A 23,983-nucleotide genomic window follows, 5' to 3' on the forward strand; every position below is an offset into this window, starting at 1 on the left:
CTATTGTACTTAGAATTTGGACTATAATACAATGTGTCCATATAATTACCTTATTTCCGTCTTGTATTTCGTTTTCGGCAAGTCTTTTAATATCATCGTAATGTAACTGTGAATGGCAATTATGGAGTAAGAAATCCATATATGGCCCAATTGTCTTTGTCAGTTTATAACGAATATAATCGTATTTCTCTAATATTCCATGAAAATCATGTATAATTACCATCATAGAAACACAACAGAATGCCGATATCCTGTGGTGGGTCTTGAGGACTCTAAAAATGTTTCTTATTGAGGAGCCAGTAAATTTTCATGAAAGTAAAATACGACCACTGTGAAAACATTATTGTTAAGAACGCCGGATGCAGAGTGTTAAAGTGTTAGTAGTTAAGTGACAGTTGTATCCATAACAACAAAACATTGTGAGTATTGCTTTCACAGTCGTATTTCTTCTTTGCTACACCAAATTGTACTTTTATTAAATTAATGCAGGTTTCACGCTCGTATAAATGAAAATAGGTATACACAAGCAGTTTTAAAGATATTTTGGGATAATCCTAGAGTGAAGACCATCGTGGAATTTAATGAATTCGTATTGTTCCTATAGGACCACCATTCGTATTGTTCTACTATACATGAACATATTTGCCGTAGAAGTTGATTATGTTTATTATGTACAGCACTGAAAAGCTTTATATATGTCAAAACAAAACAATCAGTAATTCATTATAACATTTAAAAAACGATGTATCGCATATGATATCAAGGTCATAGACAACGATATTAGTTAACGTACTTGGAGATAACAAGGAAAATCATACCAGGGACCCTTCGTCTTTTTGGTGTTTATGTACTTCTTTTGCGTAATTTTGAAAACCGGAAACGCATATTTGCGCATAATTGCGCGGGAAATTTGTGTTTACAAACTTGTGGTAAATTATGCCACCGGTTTCTATAAAATATGTCGTGTCATTTTCCTCCCAGGTATAGGCAAAATATTCTAATAAGTGTTCAAATTACAAGTTTTTACTTTCGGACTGCCTCAATAAATTTTAATGGAGGTACAGTGGGGAAGCCTTGTAACTATAAATGGAAACAAGTTTTGTATGATTATTGAGTGATAAACAGGTCGGAGACTTCCCCTGGATTGAGAGACAGTCTCAAGATCTAAACACTGTCTCTCGCTTGAAAGACAAAATGTCTTTCGATCGAAAGACTGTATTTAGCTTAAGTGTTGAAAAAACATGAAATCATTATTAAAACAATCATTTCATTAAAACTTTAATATATGTAGAAGACGAGTTCCAGGACTCGAGAAGATTCTACAAGACCAATACCAATTACAGTCGCATTATATATTCATTGAAACAACTTGTTATTTCAAGTAAACTTTACAAGAAACACATTGCCATAGAAGTTTGCTTAAAAGCGTTATAATGCTTAAAATTCCCAAAATAATTTTGATTTTGAAAATTTTATAAAAGAAAGATAATTTTCTATATTTGAAATAAATTTGCGCATTCTAAAAAGAGAGTTTTAATTACTCTTTCAGTGATTATCATTGCTTAAGCTAATTTGAGTCTTTCGATCCGAAGACGTTTTGTCTTTCGAACGAGAGACAGTGTTTAGATCGAGAGAATGTCTCTCAATCCAGGGGATGTCTCAGACCTGATAAATACTTCTGAGCAATAGAATGAAGTTCGTTCTTCACTCTGGCAAACTAAATGCTCAATGCCAGGTTCGCGTCTTTCTTCACTTCGGCAAACTAAATTTTTTTATGCTCAATGCCAGGTTCGCGTCTTTCTTCACTCCGGCAAACTAAATGCTCAATGCCAGGTTCGCGTCTTTCTTCACTCTGGCAAACTAAATGCTCAATGCCAGGTTCGCATTGTAAATGTCCAATGACAGTTCTCAGATCAAAGTTAATAATACTGGTGTTGCCATAAAGCCTGAACTCCGAGCAGGCCAATGGGCCGCTCTTCGAGCTCTATATAGATTTGAGTGTAAGAAACTGCTGAAAATACATTTGACATCAAAATCACAACATAAAATTAATTGGTTTATAAATGCTTAAAAAACAATCGTTTGTGAGTTTCATTAAGTTCTGACTTCTGTTTTTCTAAAAAAAGAAAAGAAAATGCTAAAGATTTACTAAAAATATAACCCTTGTCACACCTTATACGGCTGTGAGCAAAGGGCAGTAATACTGTCATGATGGCCTTCAACCAACTGTGCCATAATTAGCAATAGTACAGTGTTTTCCCAGTTTTAAAGCTGGATTTCCCAATATTAAAATGGAAGTGATTAATAAAAGATACAACATTTTTAACAACTGAGAATTCTCAGTTGGACGTTTTGCAACACATTTCCTCCTAATTGTAAAGGCCTGGCCCAATTGCTAAATTGGGGTGACGGGAAACAAAGCAGTTGCTGTACCATTCAGTACCTTTGAACAGTTTAAGATAAGTTTGTAATACTTTTAAAGATTTAATATATTTACAGGATGACAGGCATCCAGTGTCAAATTTAATTAAAGGTGATGGATTCAGAAAATGGTTGAGCCATCCGCAGGAGAAGACAGGCCAGATAGAGGCAGTGTTTCAGATGGAGCAGCCTTGTGTCATATCCTACATTGATATAGGTAAACACATGTTTTTACATAACTTCATTAAGATAAAAATGAAAGGAGGTAGTGGCTGTTAACTAGTCAAGTCTTAGTTCAGAGCCCTCGGGAGTAACAACTGGTACCCATTTGGAGTCTGGAATGCTACAACTTCTCGGTCGAGGCATATTTTAACAACAGTGAGTATTCTGTAAACGTTATTAAGGATAAAATTTGCACTTTGTCAATTATTAAGCATCTGGGAAGCCAGATCGGGGATTTTTTTCTTCTATGGTTGGGGTCTAACTCTTGTTTAGACCTCTTCCCAACAATTTTTCTTTAACCAAGCAGTATTCCTTTTAAGTTGTTTTTTTTCCCCGTGTCCAAATACCAAACTATTTTTTTTCTAAATAACTTGCGAAAAAGTCCCCTTGCCTTCTTAGAAACAAGTCAGAGAATGTTAGAACATAAGAAAAAAACATTTTTCTCAAATTTAGTATTTTAGATTTGACTGCTTTCTGCTTTTTATCTGTTCAGGTAGCATCTGGTGTGCCACACTGGAAATCAAAGTTGGGTGCTCTGACTGGCCAGCGGGTCGCGACTTTGAAACTCTAGCTTACACAGTGAACCTGATGACCCCAGCAGATTGCATAATAGGCAAGAATCCAAACAAGACTCAGATGTTCTCTCCAGGTGAATTTTTTGAAAGTGCAATTTTTGAAAACAAGTGACATTTCTCAAGTTGTGTATGCAAAAGGTTAGGCTTAAAATGTTTGTTCTGGCTAGCTCGAAGCCTCTTGTTTATTTCTTCCAGTTCTGTTGTGATTTGTTCTACCGCCTTTAGATCAACTGTTACAAAATCTGGTATTATAATTATGATCACTCATGGATTGTTTTCTATAAATCATAATATTACTAATACTTAGAACTTATTAGTTTCTTAGCAAAGTAACTTTCACATGTCATGGGGCCTATCCAGTCTGTTTAGAAAAGAAAAACATTTTTTGAGTTGTTACCCAATACCCATAACAGATATTTTCTGAAAGGCATAAAATCTTGTGATTTAGCTGTTTTACTCCATATTTATGTCTTTTGAGATATGTTCTGTATGGTGGTCGGGTAATCTGACCTACCGGTAGCATAAGTTATTCTACACAGGAGTCAGAAATGGAAGACAGTGTACTCAGATCTGGAGACGTCACAAAGATCATTCACCATGTCCATCAGTATGGAAGTTTAAATTCCTACTGAGCTTACTTTCTGTTTTCAAACAAGCAAAATCTTGAGCCGTTTTCGTATAACAGAAACAGTTATGTATATTCATTGTGGATGTCAGTTATTGTGTCAGAAGTCATGTACCATAAACACTCTTAATATATTACGTCAGGGTGTATATTATGCACCCCCGATCTAGTATCAAAATCTTGGGAAAAAACATACGTAGGAACAAAAATACACAGACCAAATATTAGTCTGAGAATTTTGTTTACAATACCACATACATTATACCAGTAATTTATTTTTATTGTGCAGATCTGTTTTGCCCAGACATTGCCAAAAAGGAATGGGATAGGATAAAAGTTATCTGTCGCCAGCCTTACAAGAAACTTGTGCAGTTTGGCCTGTCATTCCTGAGAGTGAAAACATCATTGTCGACAATAGGTTCACCAAATGTGGAGAAGAAAGAGAACATTCCTGTGTCTACAACAGTTAAAGATATACAGAAACATTTCCTTGGAAAACTAGATAATGGGTAAACTATTTAGAATATGTCTACAGTAATCAGGAGTTGAGTAGTCTTAAATTTTGCCTAGCAGGCTGGTTCACAACAGTTGCAAACCCACTCATAAAATGTTCTTGCTTTACTGCTGGTAGCTTGATGTAAAATAAAACACAAAGCAGATATTGGTTAATAAAACAAACTATGAAATACAAAATTAATATTGAAAAAAATGTGTTACACTTGGAACAAAAGAATCCTATATTTATATAAAAATAGCTGTATCAACAAAAGCTTCTTGTCAGTGTTGAACAGTATATTAGTACAAAAGAAAAAATAAGGTTTAATTACATATTGCACAATTTCACGAAACATTTTTATTTTCAGAATTTAATTGCATGTCTGAATACATTATGTTTATTTCTATAGATTGAACAAATCGAATGGTCAGCTGAAATCAAGGCTGTTGAAGATAGCTGCAAGCTCTGAGAATGGAGTGGAACATGATGAGTCTTTATCCCGCACAGCCAAACTGGTACTGGCCGCATCGGGGAACAAACCCAAGTCCTACACTGCCCAGAGTCCCGTACCAAACTCTGAGAAATCTGGCATGTATTCCAGCAGAGTGGAACAAATATATGGTCCACAGGTTTGTCCTTTATATACCTTTAAAGTTTATCTACTGTGAAATTATTATATCTCCCACCACCTATTGGTGTGGGTGATATATTGAATCACTGCTGTCTGTATGTCCGTGTGTGTGTGTCTGTTACAAATCTTGTCCGCTCTCTAAGTTGAACAGTTCTCGTCCGACCTTCAAACTTTAACAAAATGTGTTTACCAATAAGTCCTCGGCCGAGTTCGATAACGAGCCAAATCGCCCTAGGCACTTCAGAGTTATGGCCCTTGAATTACCAAAAATCACTCTGTACACTGATGCCAGTGATCCATGTATTGGTGCATGGTTGACTCAGATACATAACTACTCATATGATTAGGCAGTTGTGGGAGACATGCGCTTTTCTCAAAAGCAGCTCTAATCATTGAGAACTAATTTATTGATTTCATGGTTTTGCGTGTCCACTATTACCCCCATGTTTACATGTTTAAACGAGTCTATATGGTGTTTGACTGGTAAACATTTTCAAACTTTCTACCCGCTTAAACAAAGTGGTCACTCTTCCACCAACAAATTCTTTCTCTTTCAAAAAACTGAAAGAGATAGGCCTAAGTGTTTTCTTGCCTTGTAATGATATTAGATGCCTCTTCCGGTAAATACTAAGCCGCAGTTCTTTTGGCACTTGTATGGTAAGGGATAAATTCTGTTATATTGGGATGGACTTACACTGACAGTGTAAGAAGGCTATATACAGTCAGTGCTAAATTTTTATTCATTGAAAGTCAGTTGCTTAACATGAAATGATTTCTAATTTGGTATTTTTCATTTAATTGCAGTTTGAGGAAGAAGTGGATGATTTCTTAAAACATTTGGTGATAGATCCAAACGAGTTGGACAGTATAACAATGGCAGGTACAGGGTTTCTTATAATAGACAACTTTCTTTCGAAACAAAGAAACGTTTGAACAAATGGTCATCTGTAAAGAAAATTAATGCAGTGAATATGATAATACTGACTAAAATGAAATAATAGAGGTTCTTAAATAGAAGGGTTATTGTGAAAATCCTGAGGATAAAGTTTTTTAAAATCAAAGCAAATGAGTCCTAAAGACCAGAAAATTTCCCTGGAGAAATTTTTCGAGCATAATTCCTGCTGAGTGACAATAGACTGAGTTTGTAGGAGCTCCAACCTTATACTTATTTAAAATAGTTGAATGTCAGATACTAGGATGAATATGTTCAGTTACACTGCATTACAATATGCTGTGAAATATATTCATTTCAAGGCAAATTAAAAATGAAGAGAAAAATGACTTATTGCGTGTAGTAAAACATTTTTATGCCCCCACTTTGGGGGGGACATATAGATTTGCTCTTGTCCGTCCGTCTGTCCGTCTGTCCTTCCGAAAATGTTGTGTCGCGCGTAGCTCTGAAAGTATTTGACATAGAGTCACAAAACTTTACAGGAATGTTGGTCAGCATGTGTAGTTGTGCACCTGGGGTTTCGCGTCCGGATTCATTCAGTCATGTAGAAGTTATGGCCCCTGACTTTGTAAAAATTGGTCATTTTAATGTTGTGTCGTGCCTAGCTCCAAAAATATATGACCTAGAGTCACAAAACTTTACAGGCATGTTGGTCAGCATGTGTAGTTGTGCACCTGGGGTTTCGCGTCCGGATTAATCCAGACATGTAGGAGTTATGGCCCCTGACTTAGTAAAAAATTGGTCATTTTAATGTTGTGTCGCGCATAGCTCCAAAAGTATTTGACCTAGAATCACCAAAGTTTACAGGAATGTTGGTCAGCATGTGTAGTTGTGCACCTGGGGTTTCGCATCCGGATTCATTCAGTCATGTAGCAGTTATGGCCCCTGACTTTGTAAAAATTGGTCATTTTAATGTTGTGTCGTGCCTAGCTCCAAAAGTATATGACCTAGAGTCACAAAACTTTACAGGCATGTTGGTCAGCATGTGTAGTTGTGCACCTGGGGTTTCGCGTCCAGAGTCATCCAGTCATGTAGGAGTTATGGCCCCTGACTTAGTAAAAAATTGGTCATTTTAATGTTGTGTCGCGCATAGCCCCAAAAGTATTTGACCTAGAATCACCAAAGTTTACAGGAATGTTGGTCAGCATGTGTAGTTGTGCACCTGGGGTTTCGCATCCGGATTCATTCAGTATTGTAGGAGTTCTGGCCCCTGACTAATGTCATGTAGTGGGGGCATCTGACTGTCTGATATTAAATGTGGAGGCATTGATCAAGTTTAATTTTGTATTTCTTATGTCAGTTTAAAGGTACACTATGCTCATCTTTCACAAAAATAATTATAAGATATAAATTATTTCTGGAAAATCCTCATTAAATGTATATACAACTGTTACTTGGCTATATACTGTGAAATCATAAATATTCGTTGGGGACTAATTTTCGTGGTTGAGTTAATCCACAAAATTTAATCCTAACGAACAAGTAAAATTCCCATTCATTTTATGTTCAAAAGTTGATATCCACAAATTCATATCCCCACGAAATTGCCGTTTTTGACTAAAACCACGAAATTTCATGCCCACGAAATTTAATGATTTAACAATATATCAACTAATAGTGTATGTAGAGCTGTAAACACAATTTAAATAAATGTTATCTTACAATAGGCATTTGTTTAAAAGTTTACAGTTTTTAGTGGTAGTACAGATCCATACAGTGTTTACTTATATATTTATTAGTGTGTAGTATTTTATACCTAACACACAGTATTACGTATACTCACAAAACTTGATTATTTTATGTTGGTTGAATTCTTCATGTGAGGAAGCAATCCAGCTAGCTTATGGAAGGTCTGTGGTTCTACCCAGGTGCCCACTTGTGATGAAATAATGCTCAAAAGGGGCACCTGGGGTCTTCGTCCACCATCAAAAGGCTTGAAAGTTGCTATATTACCGATAATTGTGTTGATGTGAGGTTAAAGCAAACAAAAAACAAATATCATGTTGACAAAGAGACTGCGAAGAAACTGTTCATACTTTCAAATGTGAAATTTGAGCCTAATCTGTCTTTGAATATTTTCAGATGTTAGACATAGATTTGAGAGAAAGAAGAGACGTAAACTTACCAAAGATGAGAAGAAGATTTTTATACAGAAGGCAACAAAGTATTTAACATCAGCATTTAAAGATAAAACAAATCAGGGTGTTGAGAAAAAGAACATGAACTCAAACTGCAAGCCCCCGTCTTTACCTAAAACTGATGTAACCAGCAACAAAATTGAAAAAGTACCTGTATCGAAAAATAAGGAAAATTGTGTGCAGAAGCCAGTACCAGGAGATGATAAAAGAGCTAGTGTTAAACGAAAATTGGATGCCGATACAGCCACCCCACCAAGTAAAAAAGTTGTCATAGAGAAAAGCAGTCCAGTCACACTTATGCAGAAATTAAAATCTAGTGAGAACCAGTCTGCAGTAGAAAGGAAGGATCTAATTGGTCAACTGAAGAAGTCCAAACAAACTGGACCAATAGCTAACTGTGTTACATCTCCCAGTACTCCTTTCCACTATAAAGGTCTTAGAGGCAGAGAATCTGATTTGGACTCCCAGTTGCCTGATCCAGTTTCACCTGTGGCAACATTCAGTGTAAATCTAGACATTACTAGTACAGAGAAGAGTCTCTCATCTCTAAACCCCAGTAAATGTTCTAATTCTCCTTCCGTGGACAAATCCTCACCTGTAATGATTGCAAATTTTGGATCAGAAAGTTCAGATGATGACATGCTCTTTACAGAGATAGAAGTTACAAAGGGACGTAGAGGTCGTGGCCGTGGTAGAGGAGGAAATAGAGGTCGGGGCAGAGGAATGGGTAAGATAAAGATAGGAAAATCTTTTCTGGTTATAAATGTAAAGGTTTATGCTACAAATATTTGCTTTTTGTACCCCCCGACAACAAAGTTGTAAGGGGGGGGGTATACTGGTTTCAGGTTGTCTGTCTGTCCGTAGACAATCTTGTGCGCACCTTCTCTCCTCATCCCCTTGACACAGTTTAATGAAACTTCACACAAGTGATCAGTAAAAACAGTAGTTGTGCATGGGGCATGTTAGGTTCTTTCAACAACAAAAATTGCAGAGTTATGGGACTTTGTTTCTTGTTAACATACTATGTACATACAGTCTGCATATGCAATCTTGTGCGCGCCTAATCTTCGGAACCCTTGCACACAATTTAATGAACTTCACACAAGTGATCAGTACCAACCCTAGTTGTGCATGGTGCATGTTAATTCTTTTAGATAAATATTCTGCATAGTTATGGGACTTTGTTTTTTGTTACTTTACTGTATACATACAGTCTATATACATACATTCCACATAATTATGCAATCTTTTGTGCGTCAAATTGCAATGTACTGTGTCAGTGCATGCGGGGGTTACATTCATCACCTTTAGTGATAGCTCTAGTTAAAAGTACTTTTGAAAATCATTTTTTTCGTGTACACTATTGATCTGTGAGAAACTACTTATCTGTGAGATTTAAAAATAGTTTTCATGTTCTAACCAAAAATGGAGGTGGGCAAGGGGGGCGCATACAGTGTTAGTCCTGTGCATCCATGCATATGTTGAAAAAATTGTGTTCGGCCAGTAACTTGGTTGTGCGTTTTCGAATTTTGAAATAATGGCACAAATAAACCACAATAACAAGATGACATGTTGTTTGCCAAATTAAGGTCGCTAACTCGTAGGTCAAGGTCAAAAAGGTTTAAGGTCATTTTTCTGGCCCTATTTTTTTATGCATGCAGTATCATTTTTGGTGTCTTGTTTATAACTTGACTGAATGTTTACATATTCAGTTACCTTGGCACAAACATTCGCCGTAACTATACAATGTTTTTGTGTGCAAGACATAGACTTTTAGCTAAAAGGTCAAGATCACCCTAGGGAGTCAAAGATTTTACATTGATGGCTTTTATATGAATGGATGACTATTCATATTACCAGTGGATATTCAAAGAACATTGTACAAATTTTCCCCATAACCGGAGGATGTAACATTTATTCATATTTAGCTTGTCTGATTTGTGAAAAAAATCATATCAGATATTGTCATCACTTGAACGTCAGCGTTTCTTAAAATTTTCATTTAGGTCCACCTTTTCTCAAAAACTAAAACAATTATAGCTTTGAAACTTTGCACACTTGTTTGTCATCATAATTATGACTACGTAGGCCAAGAAACATAACTCTGGTAAGCATTTTGACAGTGTCCTAACATCACATAGCACATTGCTAGTTTAGCAACCCGTCTTTCTGATGTAGGTACTTTAATGGCAATGCCTCTGAGACAGTTTCTTTAAGAACATCTTTTTTATCGGGAGTTAAAACATTAGATCCTTTAAACTAAACACTATATTATTCATGTCTTCAAAGGAGAATTTCCTGTTACATAGACTACAATCAGTTATAATCGTGTAAACAACTTACTTTCAGGTCGTGGTAAAGCTAATCAGTCGAGCACACCAGTCAGTAGCTGTATCAGTGACCTTGACATTTCCTCTGATGTTTGTAGTCCTAATGCAGGACGTCGAGGTCGAGGGAGAGGGAGAGGTCGTGGAAAGCAGCCAAGTACACCAGTAAGCAGTGACCTTGACCTTATGTCTGATGTTTGTAGTCCAAGCACAGGACGGCGAGGAAGAGGGAGAGGTCGTGGGAAAAAGAGGGGGAGAGGAGCAGTGAGGTATGTATTAGGTTTTGGTACTTATATTTTCTGTAGAATATTAACTGCTTTGTTTAAGGGGCAGGTAACTTGTACCTGCCTGTCTGATAATCTTAGTAGGAAAAGCACGTGACAACCAGTTTAGATGTCTTAAGTTTCGTTGTAGTGCCAGTATGTTCGGTAAGTTCTGTTGCAGTGCCAGGTGAGTGCTCAAGCAATTCTGAGGTCATCCTCCACTGCTTTTGAGAACTTGAAAGTTACTTGTGGAGAACATGTCAGAACTGATACAGGATAGATCTAAGAACACTTTGTTTCTTATTACTATTAAAGCTGTATCGGATAAACAAAAATAATTGATACTAAGGTTTTTTGTCGGTATTTGTTACATTAATGTTTCGAAGTGTCAGTAGGTGCAAGGTCAAGGTCAGATTGACCTCTTAAACAGAAAATGGTTCCTGATCAGTATCTGGATAAGGTTTGGGTCTATAATGGTCAAATTTGATATGGTGACTACATGCGGTCATTGTTTTGGTATTGGTAGGTCAAAGATCATGGTCACTCTGACAGTCAAGTTTCTGTTGAATAAATGGAGAAAACTGGGCCTACAGTCCCTTTTCTTAATGGGTTAGTAGGACAAGGTGAAGGTCATTATGACCATTAGATTGAAAACAAAGTGATGTATGCTAAACCTACAGCCATCAGATTTTATCATATTTGCCTGTGGTCTACTAGTAGAGGGACCTATTATTATTGGTTGATAGGTCAAGAAATCGAAATCAGTCTGATGAAATAGTGGTGACCTTGAAGTGAAAACAGTTTGTAATTAGGTGAAAAGGTTTATTGATGTTAAACTTGATAGAATTATTACCATATTGTTTTGGGGTCATTATGTCAATTCTTGTGGTCAGTAAATGACCCTTTTCATTTTGGTTGTCAGAAGACTTAAAGTTACAGTGATATTGAGACTGAAAAGTTTTTGCTCAGTTAGACAGAGCTTGTGCCTACTTAGGTCAAACTTAATGGGATGATTGTCTTATGATCAATAGATAACCCCTGTCATTTATGGGGTCCTTTAATCAAAGTTTAAGGTCACAGCATACTTGAGACAGAAAATTACACTCCCAGTTACTGTGAAAGACCATCATGGGGGCATTTATGTTTTATGAACAGCCCATGTTATATACATGTACCTTTGATGTAATTTCCGGTTCATGGCATGCCAGTATCCAGTTATTGAGTGTGCTTAGAACTGCTTACTGGCATGGGTTACAGGACTTTGTCCTGGACAGTTTTGTTACTAATTATAGTTAGATATACAGAAATGCAAACGATCTAAATATTTACAGCATCAGGAGAAAAATCTATTGTTTTAATACATGATATGACTATAGAATTAGAAGGAATTATCAAGGAAGTCTTGGTATGGTACATGGATGGGTAAATACCATGATTATACTTGTTTTGTTTAAGCACACCGGTACGACATGAAGATGTCAACATTACTCATGAGGAGATGCCAACACCAAGAGGGTTTACCAAATGTTCTGGATGTGGAGGTAACATTAGAATGACTTGAGAGTTAATAAAATATACCGTTTTAGCTCACCTGAGCACTTCGTTGCTCATTCTGAGCTATTGTGATCGCGCTGTGTCCGTCGTCAACAATTTCTTGAAACAACATCTCCAAATCCACTGAAATTTGACTTGGATGGTCTTGTACCAAACTTTTTTGGTTCCGATTGCTTGCACTTAGGGGATCCTAAACCGCTAGTCCAGTTTTGAAATGATTTCACACAAATGGTCCAAGATTGTTCAAATTATTTCATTTCATAAAAAAACATGGCCACCAGAGTGCGTGGTCACTTTTTCCTATATGTATATAGTGGAAACTTTAAAAATGATCTATGTCAAACTGCTGGCCTGATTTTAAAATAATTTTACACAAATAGTCCTTGTGTGATTCTCTACCAAGATTGTTCAAATTATTCCAATTCATTTAAAAACATGGCTGCCAGAGGGCATGGTCACTTTCCCTATATCTATATAGTGTAAACTTTAAAAATCTTCAGACTGCTGGCCTGATTAAAAACAATTTCACACAAATGGTCCTTGTTTGACCTACCAAGATTGTTCAAATTATTTTGATTTGTCAAAAACATCATCATCAGAGGGCGTGGTCACTTTTCCCTATATGTAAATAGTAGAAACTTAAAAAATCTTTTTGTATGAAGCTGCTAGTCTGATTTTAAAATAATTTCACAAAAATGGTCTTTGTGTAACCCTCTACCAAGATTGTTAAAATTATTCTGATTCATTTAAAAACATGGCTGCCAGATCCCTATATGTATATAGTTGAAACTTCAAAAATCTTCTTGTGTGAAACTGTTGGCTTGATTTTAAAATTATTTCACACAAATGGTCCTTGCTTGACCTTCTGCCAAGACTGATCAAATTATTTTGATTCGTCAAAAGCATGGCCGCCAAAGGGCGTGGTCACTTTTCCCTTTACATGTATATATATTGGAAACTTTAAAAATATGCTTGTCAGAAAAAGCAGGCCCAATTCTAAAACAATTTTACACAAATGTTTCTTGGAAATTTGGTGTGTGATATCAGGGTTTGACTGTCTACCTAATTGATCAAATCATTGCACTAGGTTCAAAAATGGCCATGCCCATGTGTGTGAAACTCTGTACTTGTACCTTTACATTATACAAACACACATGAAGCCTTTTACACAGGTGAGCCCTTTAAGGTTAATGACCCTCTTGTTTGGTACAACTTGTTGTCTGTTACATTTGTATTTATATGCTAAAGTGCCATGGCAGTGCCTACATTATATACAGGAACTTAATTATGCCATACAGTTGTAATTGGAGGATTTGGTATAGAGACTAAATAGTGCGTTACAGTGTAAATATCATGTTATGGTGTTTGTGTGTATGTATATGTATAATGTGTAACCATGCATATACTGTGTATTAGCTATCCCAGTTTCCCCCCCAAAATCTATGACATATGCAGAATGAAGGTACTGTTCAAAAGAAGTAGGTTGATTCAGTTGTAAAATGATGGTCTTTTAATGTCAAAACAATGTGATACTCCAGGGTTAGCAAATAAATGGAAAGGTACTTGAAATTTGTAATAAAATGCTTAAATCCTTGAAAAATGTTATTAAAGCAACTTGCCATGTGGAAAGAATAAATTAAAAAAAAAAAAATAGAAATAGAAAAAAATGGAGATAATTTGAAAGTCACTTTCGTATTGATTCTGGTATACATGACAGCATTTTATTATGACTTTCTACTCTAACATTGTTTTTTGTTATATTTCTGATTAAATACAGCTGCAAGTTTTTTCATTGATTTGCTATGTCTTTTAATGACTAAGAGAAAAAAAATGGTATGGAAAAACAGGCATGCCAACAAAAACAGATAGGTATCCTGGTCATCTTACAGAATTATGATAATTATCAATTTGGGAAAGTGTGCTGAGAAGCCATACAGAAGTCCTCAACACAGATTTTGGTTGTGTTGTTCTTTTTATCCATTTTTAGCTCATCTGATTTTTTGAAAAAAAATGATGAGTTATTGTCATCACTTGAGCGGTTGTCGGCGTCGGCGTCGGCGTCGGCGTCTGCGTCGGCGTTGCCTGGTTAAGTTTTATGTTTAGGTCAGCTTTTCTCCTAAACTATCAAAGCTATTGCTTTGAAACTTGGAATACTTGTTCACCATCATAAGCTGACCTGTATAGCAAGAAACATAACTCCATCTTGCTTTTTGCAAGATTTATGGCCCCTTTTGTACTTAGAAAATATCAGATTTCTTGGTTAAGTTTTATGTTTAGGTCAACTTTTCTCCTAAACTATCAAAGCTATTGCTTTGAAACTTGGAATACTTGTTCACCATCATAAGCTGACCCTGTACATCAAGAAACATAACTCCATCTTGCTTTTTGCAGGATTTATTGCCCCTTTTGGACTTAGAAAATCAGTTTTCTTGGTTAAGTTTTATGTTTAGGTCAGCTTTTATCCTAAACTATCAAAGCTACTGCTTTAAAACTTGCAACACTTGTTCACCATCATAAGTTGACCCTGAACAGCAAGAAACATAACTCCGTCCTGCTTTTTGCAAGATTTATGGCCCCTTTTGGACTTAGAAAATATCAGATTTCTTGGTTAAGTTTTATGTTTAGGTCAACTTTTTCTCTTAAACTATCAAAGCTATTGCTTTGAAACTTGCAACACTTGTTCACCATCATAAGCTGACCCTGTACAGCAAGCAACATAACTCCATCCTGCTTTTTGCAATAATTATTGCCCCTTTTGGACTTAGAAAATCATTTTCTTGGTTGAGTATTATGTTTAAGTCAACTTTTCTCATAAACTATCAAAGCTATTGCTTTAAAACTTGCAACAGTTTTTCACCATCATAAGTGGACACTGTACATCAAGAAACATAACTCTATCCTGCTTTTTGCAAGAATGATGGCCCTTTTTAGACTTAGAAAATCATGGGTAGGACAATATTTCTATTACACAAAAAAAAATCAGATGAGCGTCAGCACCCGCAAGGCGGTGCTCTTGTTAGCTCATCTGATTTTGGGGGGAGGGGGGAGGGAATGATGAGTTATTGTCATCATTTGATCGGCGTCGGCGTTGTCTGGTTAAGTTTTATGTTTAGGCCAGCTTTTCTCCTAAACTATCAAAGGTATTGCTTTAAACTTGCAACACTTGTTCACCCTCAATAGCTGACCCTGTACAGCAAGAAACATAACTCCATCCTGCTTTTTGCAAGAATTATGGCCCCTTTTGGACTTGGAAAATATCAGATTTCTTGGTTAAGTTTTATGTTTAGGTCAACTTTTCTCCTAAACTATCAAAACTATTGCTTTGAAACTTGCAACAGTTGTTCACCATCATAAGCTGACCCTGTACATTAAGAAACATAACTCTGTCCTGCTTTTTGCAAGAATTATTGCCCCTTTTGGATTCATTGGTTAAGTTTTATGTTTAGGTCAGCTTTTCTCCTAAACTATCAAAGCTATTGCTTTGAAACTTGCAGCTGTTGTTCACCATCATAAGCTGACTCTGTACATCAAGAAACATAACTCTATCCTGCTTTTTGCAAGAATTATGGCCCTTTTTGGACTTAGAAAATCATGGGTAGGACAATTTTTCTATTATACAAAAAAATCAGAAGAGTGTCAGCACCCGCTCTTGTTAAATATTTTGATTTATATACATTTTACAATAAAATTAAGAAACAAATTCAGAAGAATTTAATAAAAGTTGTTCGGACTAAGATTTCAAGACATTATTTCCTGAAAAAAGTACTTGAATTTTGTCTTGGATGTTTTTTATGAACTGTGCATTATTTCTTTTTTAATGACATTTCAGATTATTTTGGAGATGCATTATTAAGTGCTCATGAACAACGTTGTGCAGCTTTTAAATCTAAGATTGGGAGAAGTAGTGGAGCGCCGTCTGTTAGCAGTGGAGAGCTATCATCAATAAACACACCTCCAATACAGGCAAAGAGCAGGTATCATTCACAAACTTAAAGATTTTATTATTTGCAGTAGGTACTGCACAGGCATTATAGAGATTTTCTGTAAAGTTAACAAATCTTGTTGTTACAAGACATTCTTGTCTTGTACTGTTCCCTTGATGAAATACGTACAGATCTTTTACTTGCAAATGGAATTCTTCAAGCCAGACAACTAAAATTACAAATCCATATAAGCATTTTTGACAAGAATTTAACTACTGGTATTGTTACAGGACTAACCAAATATCTTGGTGGAGATTTATTTTTGAAATACTGTGAAATCATTCTGGGGGTGGGGGGGGGGGGGGGGATTATTTTCGTGGTTCAGTCCTAACGAACAAATTGTGCCATGATAATGTAAATTGTACGCAATGTCGCCAAAAACACCATAGCCGTCCCATCTGATCCGTAGTTGTGTACATGCGGCAGTACTAACCTGCAGCTTTCGTGTAGTTTATGGAGGCTCCATCAACAATAAACATAGGTATGCGTCGGAACAAAACCGACTTTCATTCAGACATTTACCCGTGGTTTGTTTACAACATGCTCGTCAAAGTAAAAGTAGATACTAAAAAAAAAGAAGTTTGATGTAACATCACGTGCCAATCGCACTATTCTGCGGCTGTTATTAGGTTTTTTTTCAGCCCCGCTCTGCAATGTTTATACACTAGCCTTTATTTTTACTGACGCGTAGTAAACTACTATTACTTTGGGATTAAATATTATAAATTAATTGCTAGATTTGCGCCCGATACATTATTACCCAATTTACATTACACGTTTCACAGCAGGAAATAACACATGCACAAGTTCAACAGTTTGTAATTTTAGATGCAGACGCGCATTCATTTTGCAAAGAAAACATTAGGATGAAAGTCTAGTTTTGACACTTCTTAATTGGCGCCGGCTTTTCTTATTGAATATTTCACAGTTTCATTAAGTTTTGCAAATTAGGGGTCGTATAATTATAGATAACGCGGTCGTTAATTGGCACATGATTACTCGCTAAGCTCCCGCACTGGAAATTCAGTAACCATGGTAGCGCAGTTTGACACGTGTAGGTTTCACATGTAAGAACAAAATTATATACTAGATCTATTCCTTTGGAAGTTATGAACAGATTTTTATGCCCCTGGCATCTACTGATGGTAGAGGCATAGTGATTGTCCTGTCCGTTCGTCCGTCCGTACGAGGTTAACCAAATGGGACCGTTTCGTCTAGCATCAATACCCCTTACTAGAATGACTTGATACTAATGCAGATGTAACCTGTGACCATTCCTCATCTTCAGACATCACCTGACCTCAGTTTGACCTTGACCTCATTTTAGACTTAGGTTGCTTTATATGGGCCATCTCTTGGTTAACCAAATGGGACCGTTTCGTCTAGCATCAATACCCCTTACTAGAATGACTTGATACTAATGCAGATGTAACCTGTGACCATTCCTCATCTTCAGACATCACTTGACCTCAGTTTGACCTGGAACTTGACCTCGTTTTGGACTTAGGTTGCTTTGTATCGACAAAAATGCCACCGGGGGCATCAAGCGTTTATTGAACGCAGCTTCTTGTTGTTTTTTTTTTTTCAAAAATTGAAAATCCACGAATTAACGTCCCTATTAAACGGCCGTTTTGGTCAAAATCACGAAATTTCGTGCCGACGAAATTAAATGATTTCACAGTATTTCAGTTGATTAAGTAATATCTTAGATATCTGAATAATGCCTACCACCTTGAGCTGTTGGTCTGAACTGTTGCACTATTTCTACAAAAACTTTTATACTTTTTATGCGAACTATGTGTAAAGTTTATTCTCCTGTGCTGAAAGTTTATTCTCCATTCTCCTGTGCTGAAAGTTTATTCTCAATTCTCATTCTCCTGTGCTGAAAGTTTATTCTCCATTCTCATTCTGTGCTGAAAGTTTATTCACAGGACATTCTCCTATGCTGAAAGTTTATTCTCCATTCTCATTCTCCTATGCTGAAAGTTTATTCTCTTGTGCTGAAAGTTTATTCTCCATTCTCCTGTGCTGAAAGTTTATTCTCAATTCTCATTCTCCTGTGCTGAAAGTTTATTCTCCATTCTCATTCTGTGCTGAAAGTTTATTCACAGGACATTCTCCTATGCTGAAAGTTTATTCTCCTGTGCTGAAAGTTTATTCTCCATTCTCCTGTGCTGAAAGTTTATTCTCAATTCTCATTCTCCTGTGCTGAAAGTTTATTCTCCATTCTCATTCTGTGCTGAAAGTTTATTCACAGGACATTCTCCTGTGCTGAAAGTTTATTCTCAATTCTCATTCTCCTATGCTGAAAGTTTATTCTCAATTCTCATTCAGTGCTGAAAGTTTATTCTCAATTCTCATTCTTCTGTGCTGAAAGTTTATTCTCAATTCTCATTCTTCTGTGCTGAAAGTTTATTCTCAATTCTCATTCTTCTGTGCTGAAAGTTTATTCTCTTGTGCTGATGGTGAAACTATTAGGAAATCTCAAAATTAATTTAGATTAATCAAGTCAGGAAAAGATGTTTACCAGTGGATTGCATAGTAGTATCTACAAAATGCTGTATAATTGAATACTGCAGCATACTGAAACTGTAATAGAATGTAGTGTGTACTGTTCAATGTTTCAAATATTTCAGTAATGCTATATTATGTATTACAGGCCAAGCACAGCCAGTCTGGAAATTCGACCCACCAGTTTTATCAAGTGTGATGGTTGTAATGGTAAATATAGCTCTCTGTATTTATAGAACACCAGTTATATGTTCAGTTCAGTGATATAGCTATAATCCATATGGGGGCTTCAGTGGCCAAGTGGTTACGGTCTCTGACTTCAAATCACTTGTCCCTCACCAATGTGGGTTCGAGCCACGCTAGGGACATTGAATTCTTTATGGGAAGAAGCTATTGAACTGGCTTACAGAAAGATTGGCGGTTCTACTCTGGTGCCCACCCATGGGGTCTTTCTCCACCATCAGAGGCTGGAAAGTCACCATATAATTGTGTCAATGTGATGTTAAGCCCAACGAAAACAAAACAAAAAAACTATAATTCATATGGAGAAGTTTATCTTCAGTCTGCTACAAGAAGGCCTCAGAAGTAGAAAAACATCTTGAGAAACATGGATGGTTCTGACACTAGAACCTTTCGGAAATATTTGAAGCATCTTTTCATTTTGTTTGTAATTCTCAATCAGATGTAAAATTCATCACATGAAGAATTTTAAGCTTTGAATATTACATGAATTAGCTGTTTTATCAAAACAGGTATTTCACGGGGATATGAATTTGTAGATTCATTTTGATTTAATTTCATAGATGGATGCAGTCGAAAAATCTGACAAAATTTGTTCCCCACAAATGTTAATGATTTTACAGTGTTAAGACCATGAGCTGGTGGTGTTAAATATACATTCCTAAGTTGAACCAATTAAATATAGGTAATCAGATTCATATTTTTTTTTAATTAATTAAAAAAATTAACTGGTTTAAGAGGTACATGAAGATTAACATAAGTACTATCCAAAAAAAATTTTGTATACCAGTATAACTTAATTTGTTGTTAATTAAAATGTATCACTTGGTGTTTGAATATGCAAGACAAAATAGAAGTATTTAGGGTGATAAAACATTCTTACTTTCTAGCCTTTAAATCTGTGTTGACTTTTATCGGTACTATTATGACTTTATTATGTATTTACAGATCACTTTGGAGATACTCTGCTGTCTATCCATCAACAAAAATGTCTTCCATGGAAGAACCTCCACAAAAATAACATGTCGACGAGTTCTTGCAATTCACCATGGTTATCTACTAGAACTTCAAGCAGTTCTACTGGACAGTCAGTCTCAAGTGCAACGAGTCACAATGCTAGTAGCAATTCAGGTCAAAGGTCAGGAACCAACACTAGCACTAGTCATGAAGGTCAGAGGTCAAGTGGTGAGCAGATGAGATCTCCCCCTTGGCTTCTGGCAGCAGAAAGACGTCTACAGCAGCAGAGAAATTCTACAAATAGCGAACAGTCATTTTCAAACTCGCTATCAAATAGCTGTAATAGTTCTATAAATTCACCATCGGGTGAACATAATTATTCCCTGAACGGTAGCAGTTCGTCATCTAGTCTTCCAAGCCCAGTGATAGATTCTCAACAATGGATGTTAGAGAAGTACGAGAGACAGATAAACTTTGACGACTCGCAGGGTAGTCAGAGCCAGTCGCTCCTGCAAGAAACTGTTCCGGACCGGAGAAACATTGGTCGGAATCTTCCAGTACATACGTCCTCGGGGACAGCATCGAGTGTGGCTGTTAGTAATGGATTTGTAGGCATAAGTAGAAGACAGAGTAGTGGTGTAACACAGAGCAGGTTTAGTGCAATAGAACTCTCAGACGACAGTGATGATAGTTACGATGACAGTGGGAGGGGTAATGTTCCTTCTCAAAATACACTAGGAGTTGTACAAGTAGAATGTCCGTTATGTGGTGACTATTATCCATCATACTTAATAGAAATGCATGCATCAAGTTGTTATTTGTAACCTAGGATATAACAGAATATTTTGAAAATGGTATTACTAGTGTTTAATAATAAGATTTTATAACTGAAATAAGTTTAACGTTTGCTTTTGTGTCTTTTTTAACCCTTACTCCATAGATACTCCTTTTAACGCATCTATGCATTACCCATAGATACTCTTTAACGCTCATGCATTACTCATAGATACTCCTTTATCGCTTTCTACTACACTGATAGTTTAAATGCAAAATACCAATAAAATAATTGGCAATGAAGCCACAAAAGCATATTTGTGAAGTTAAACTGTTAATAAAAGATCCGTTCAGAAAATTTGTGGTTATAATTGTAATTTATTGATAATTATCACTTTTAATTCAGTGGCATTTTCTGAAAATCACATTGACTTATATATATAGGACAGCTATTGATGGATGGAAAGTACATAGTGTGACCCAAAAACAAGTATTAATTTGCATTCTATCATTCAACTATGGAAATTAATGTAAAGTGAGACATAACATTGGTGTAATAAAAGGTGTGGTTACCATAACAACCATTAAAATCCATAGATCACTTGTCAACATTATGGAATTTATGCTAATTGACCTGGACCCCTTGGAAGTGTGTTTATTGTGCACAGCTATCAAAACAAGGCAATTAGGGTGTTGTTTGCATCATTATTTATGATGTGGATCAACAAATTTTATAGAAAGTGTCTTTGATCAGTGCTTCTTATCAAAACATTATGTAATTAATTAATTTTATGATCTATGAAGTTCTGTAAGTTTGGTAGGGGTGTAGATTTTAATGATTAATTAAATGGGTTTGTTTATTTTTAAAATCACTTAATATAGACCTTTCTAGTCTTTCATTTACCTTCAATTAATAAAATTGTGCATTTGTAACAGTAAAAATATTTCTTTTCTGTTGTATCACATGCATAAAACAGCTAAATTATAATAATATTCTAAGGTCTTAGGTTTGTAGCTTTCTATTGTGAAAAATATTTATTACAAAATTATGAAAAATATACCATCAGAAAGGAAATTTAATTCTAAAAAAAATTATGTTGGACACTAAATGGTTAAAACAAGTATTCATAGACTAATTTTGATCTGAGTAACACAGGTATAAATTTTGCATTTTTCTCCAATAACCTGTATGGAGATAGTGTACAGATAATGCTACTGAGTGTATTGGGTATCAATAATCAATACTATTGTATCTGTATGGAGTAAAGGGTTAAATATAAATATTTTTTTAATCCCCCACCACGAGGAAAAGCTTGTTAACACTAGAGGCCACATTTGTAACCACATCTTAATGAAACTTGGTCAGAATGTTCTTGATGATCTTTAGGTCAAGTTCAAATCTGGGTCAGGTGGGGTAAAAAACTAGGTTACTAGGTCAAACGAAAGGAAAAGCTAGTTAACACTGTAGAGGCCACATTTATAACCATATCGTAATGAAACTTGGTTGAAATGTTAATCTTGATGATCTTTAGGTAAAGTTCAAATCTGGGTCAGAAACTAGGTCACCAGGTCAAATCAAAAGAAAAACTTAGCACTCTGAGGCCACATTTATGACTGTATCTTCATGAAACTTGGTCAGAATGTTAACCTTGATGATCTTTAGGTCAAGTGAATCTGGGTCATGTGGAATGTGACCTACTGACCTACTTTTTGTGCCCCCGAAGGGAGGCATATTAGTTTTCAACTGTCCGTTCGTTTGTCACGTTAACTTTTTGCATGAAGGCACTTTACTCGCGAACCACTGCACCCAGGACCTTCGAACTTCACATGCTGATAGTACTTATTGAGTACACGACCCCTACTGACTTTGGGGTCAAAGGTCAAGGCGCTGCCGGGGGGGGGAGGGGGGCATTTGTCACCATTGTTTGTTTTTTAAGATACAGCCTTGAAATTTGGAAGACGTGTACAGTTTTGCACACCAATCTTAAAACTGACCAGTGACCTACTTGCCTACTTTCTTGTTTTTCAACATGCAGCCCTGAAATTTGGATGACATGTACAGTTTTGCAGACTGATCTTAAAACTGAACTTCTGTGATCATGAATTTGACCTACTGACCTACTTTCTTGTGTTTTAAGATAGTCTTGAAATTTGGATGACGTGTAGTTTTGCACACTGATCTTAAAACTGACTTGAGTGACGATAAATGTGACCTACTGACCTACTTTCTTGATATTTTAGCATCAGTTTGACATCTGAAACATACAGCCCATATTACTTAGATGAGCAATCCATTTTAAGCTCAATTTGTGACCTTGACCTACAGACCCAGTTCATGTGTTCTGCACATCATCTCATGACCACCTACCTACATCCCAAGTTTGAAGTCTACCTTGCATAGTTATTTAGTTATGCTCCGGACACAAAATAAAATGGACAGTTTTACCTATTAGGTCAATTTGTGACTGATCTACAGAGCCGGTTCAAGTACTGTGCACATCATCCCACTGCCATCTACCTTTACAAGTTTACTGTCAATACCATTAATGCTTATAAAGTTATGCTCCAGAAATGAATTATGACAGGCCGGCGTACAGACAGACACGAGCACGCACCAACACAGAATACCTCCATTTTCTTCAAAGCAGGGGGGAATCCTGTAAGTTATGCTCCGGACACGAAATATGATGGACACTTGATTTACAGAGCCAGTTCAAGTGCTCTGCACCTTCTCTCATCGCCATCTACGTATACGCCAACTTTTATGGTTATGCTCCGGAACAAATTACGACAGAAGACGCATGCGCAATCATGTCTGTTTTTTCAAAACGGGCGTATAACAAGAGCTTGTAGAACACGAAATGCCCCCTTGATGCATTCAGAAATTGCACAAGGAACAGAAATTTGGTCACTACACAAAAGTTCTGGGTCAATGTGACTGACCTATTGGCCTAAAAATCAATAGGGGTCATCTGCTGGTCATGATCAACCTCCCTATCAATTTTCATGATCCTAGGCCAGTGTTCTCAAGTTATCGTCCGGAAACCATTTAACTATTTCGGGTGTGACCTTGACCTTTGACCTACTGATCTCAAAATCAATAGGGGTCATCTGCTGGTTATGACCAACCACACTATCAACTTTCATGATCCTAGGCCCAAGCGTTCTCGAGTTGTCATCTGCAAACCATTTAACTATTCTGGGTCACTGTGAATGTGACCTTTGACCTACTGACCTCAAAATCAATAGGAGTCATCTGCTACTCATGACCAACCTCCCTATCAACTTTCATGATCCTAGGCCCAAGCATTCTG

General features: G+C 36.4%; 1 protein-coding gene across 1 annotated transcript; it reads left to right on the plus strand.

Annotated features, from left to right (window-relative positions):
• Window positions 1-855: 855 nt before the first annotated feature.
• Window positions 856-20,785, plus strand: LOC123534729 (uncharacterized). The gene is made up of 12 exons (XM_045317121.2): window positions 856-981; window positions 2,500-2,638; window positions 3,137-3,292; window positions 4,133-4,352; window positions 4,749-4,968; window positions 5,775-5,850; window positions 8,005-8,787; window positions 10,410-10,656; window positions 12,106-12,191; window positions 16,034-16,178; window positions 18,847-18,908; window positions 19,887-20,785. The coding sequence occupies exons 1-12, from the start codon at window positions 937-939 to the stop codon at window positions 20,717-20,719; spliced, it is 3,012 nt and encodes a 1,003-aa protein (XP_045173056.2). The 5' UTR covers window positions 856-936; the 3' UTR covers window positions 20,720-20,785.
• The last annotated feature ends 3,198 nt before the right edge of the window (window positions 20,786-23,983 follow it).

The sequence above is a fragment of the Mercenaria mercenaria genome, chromosome 12 (assembly GCF_021730395.1).
Source record: "Mercenaria mercenaria strain notata chromosome 12, MADL_Memer_1, whole genome shotgun sequence".
NCBI classification, from domain to species: Eukaryota; Metazoa; Mollusca; class Bivalvia; order Venerida; family Veneridae; genus Mercenaria; species Mercenaria mercenaria.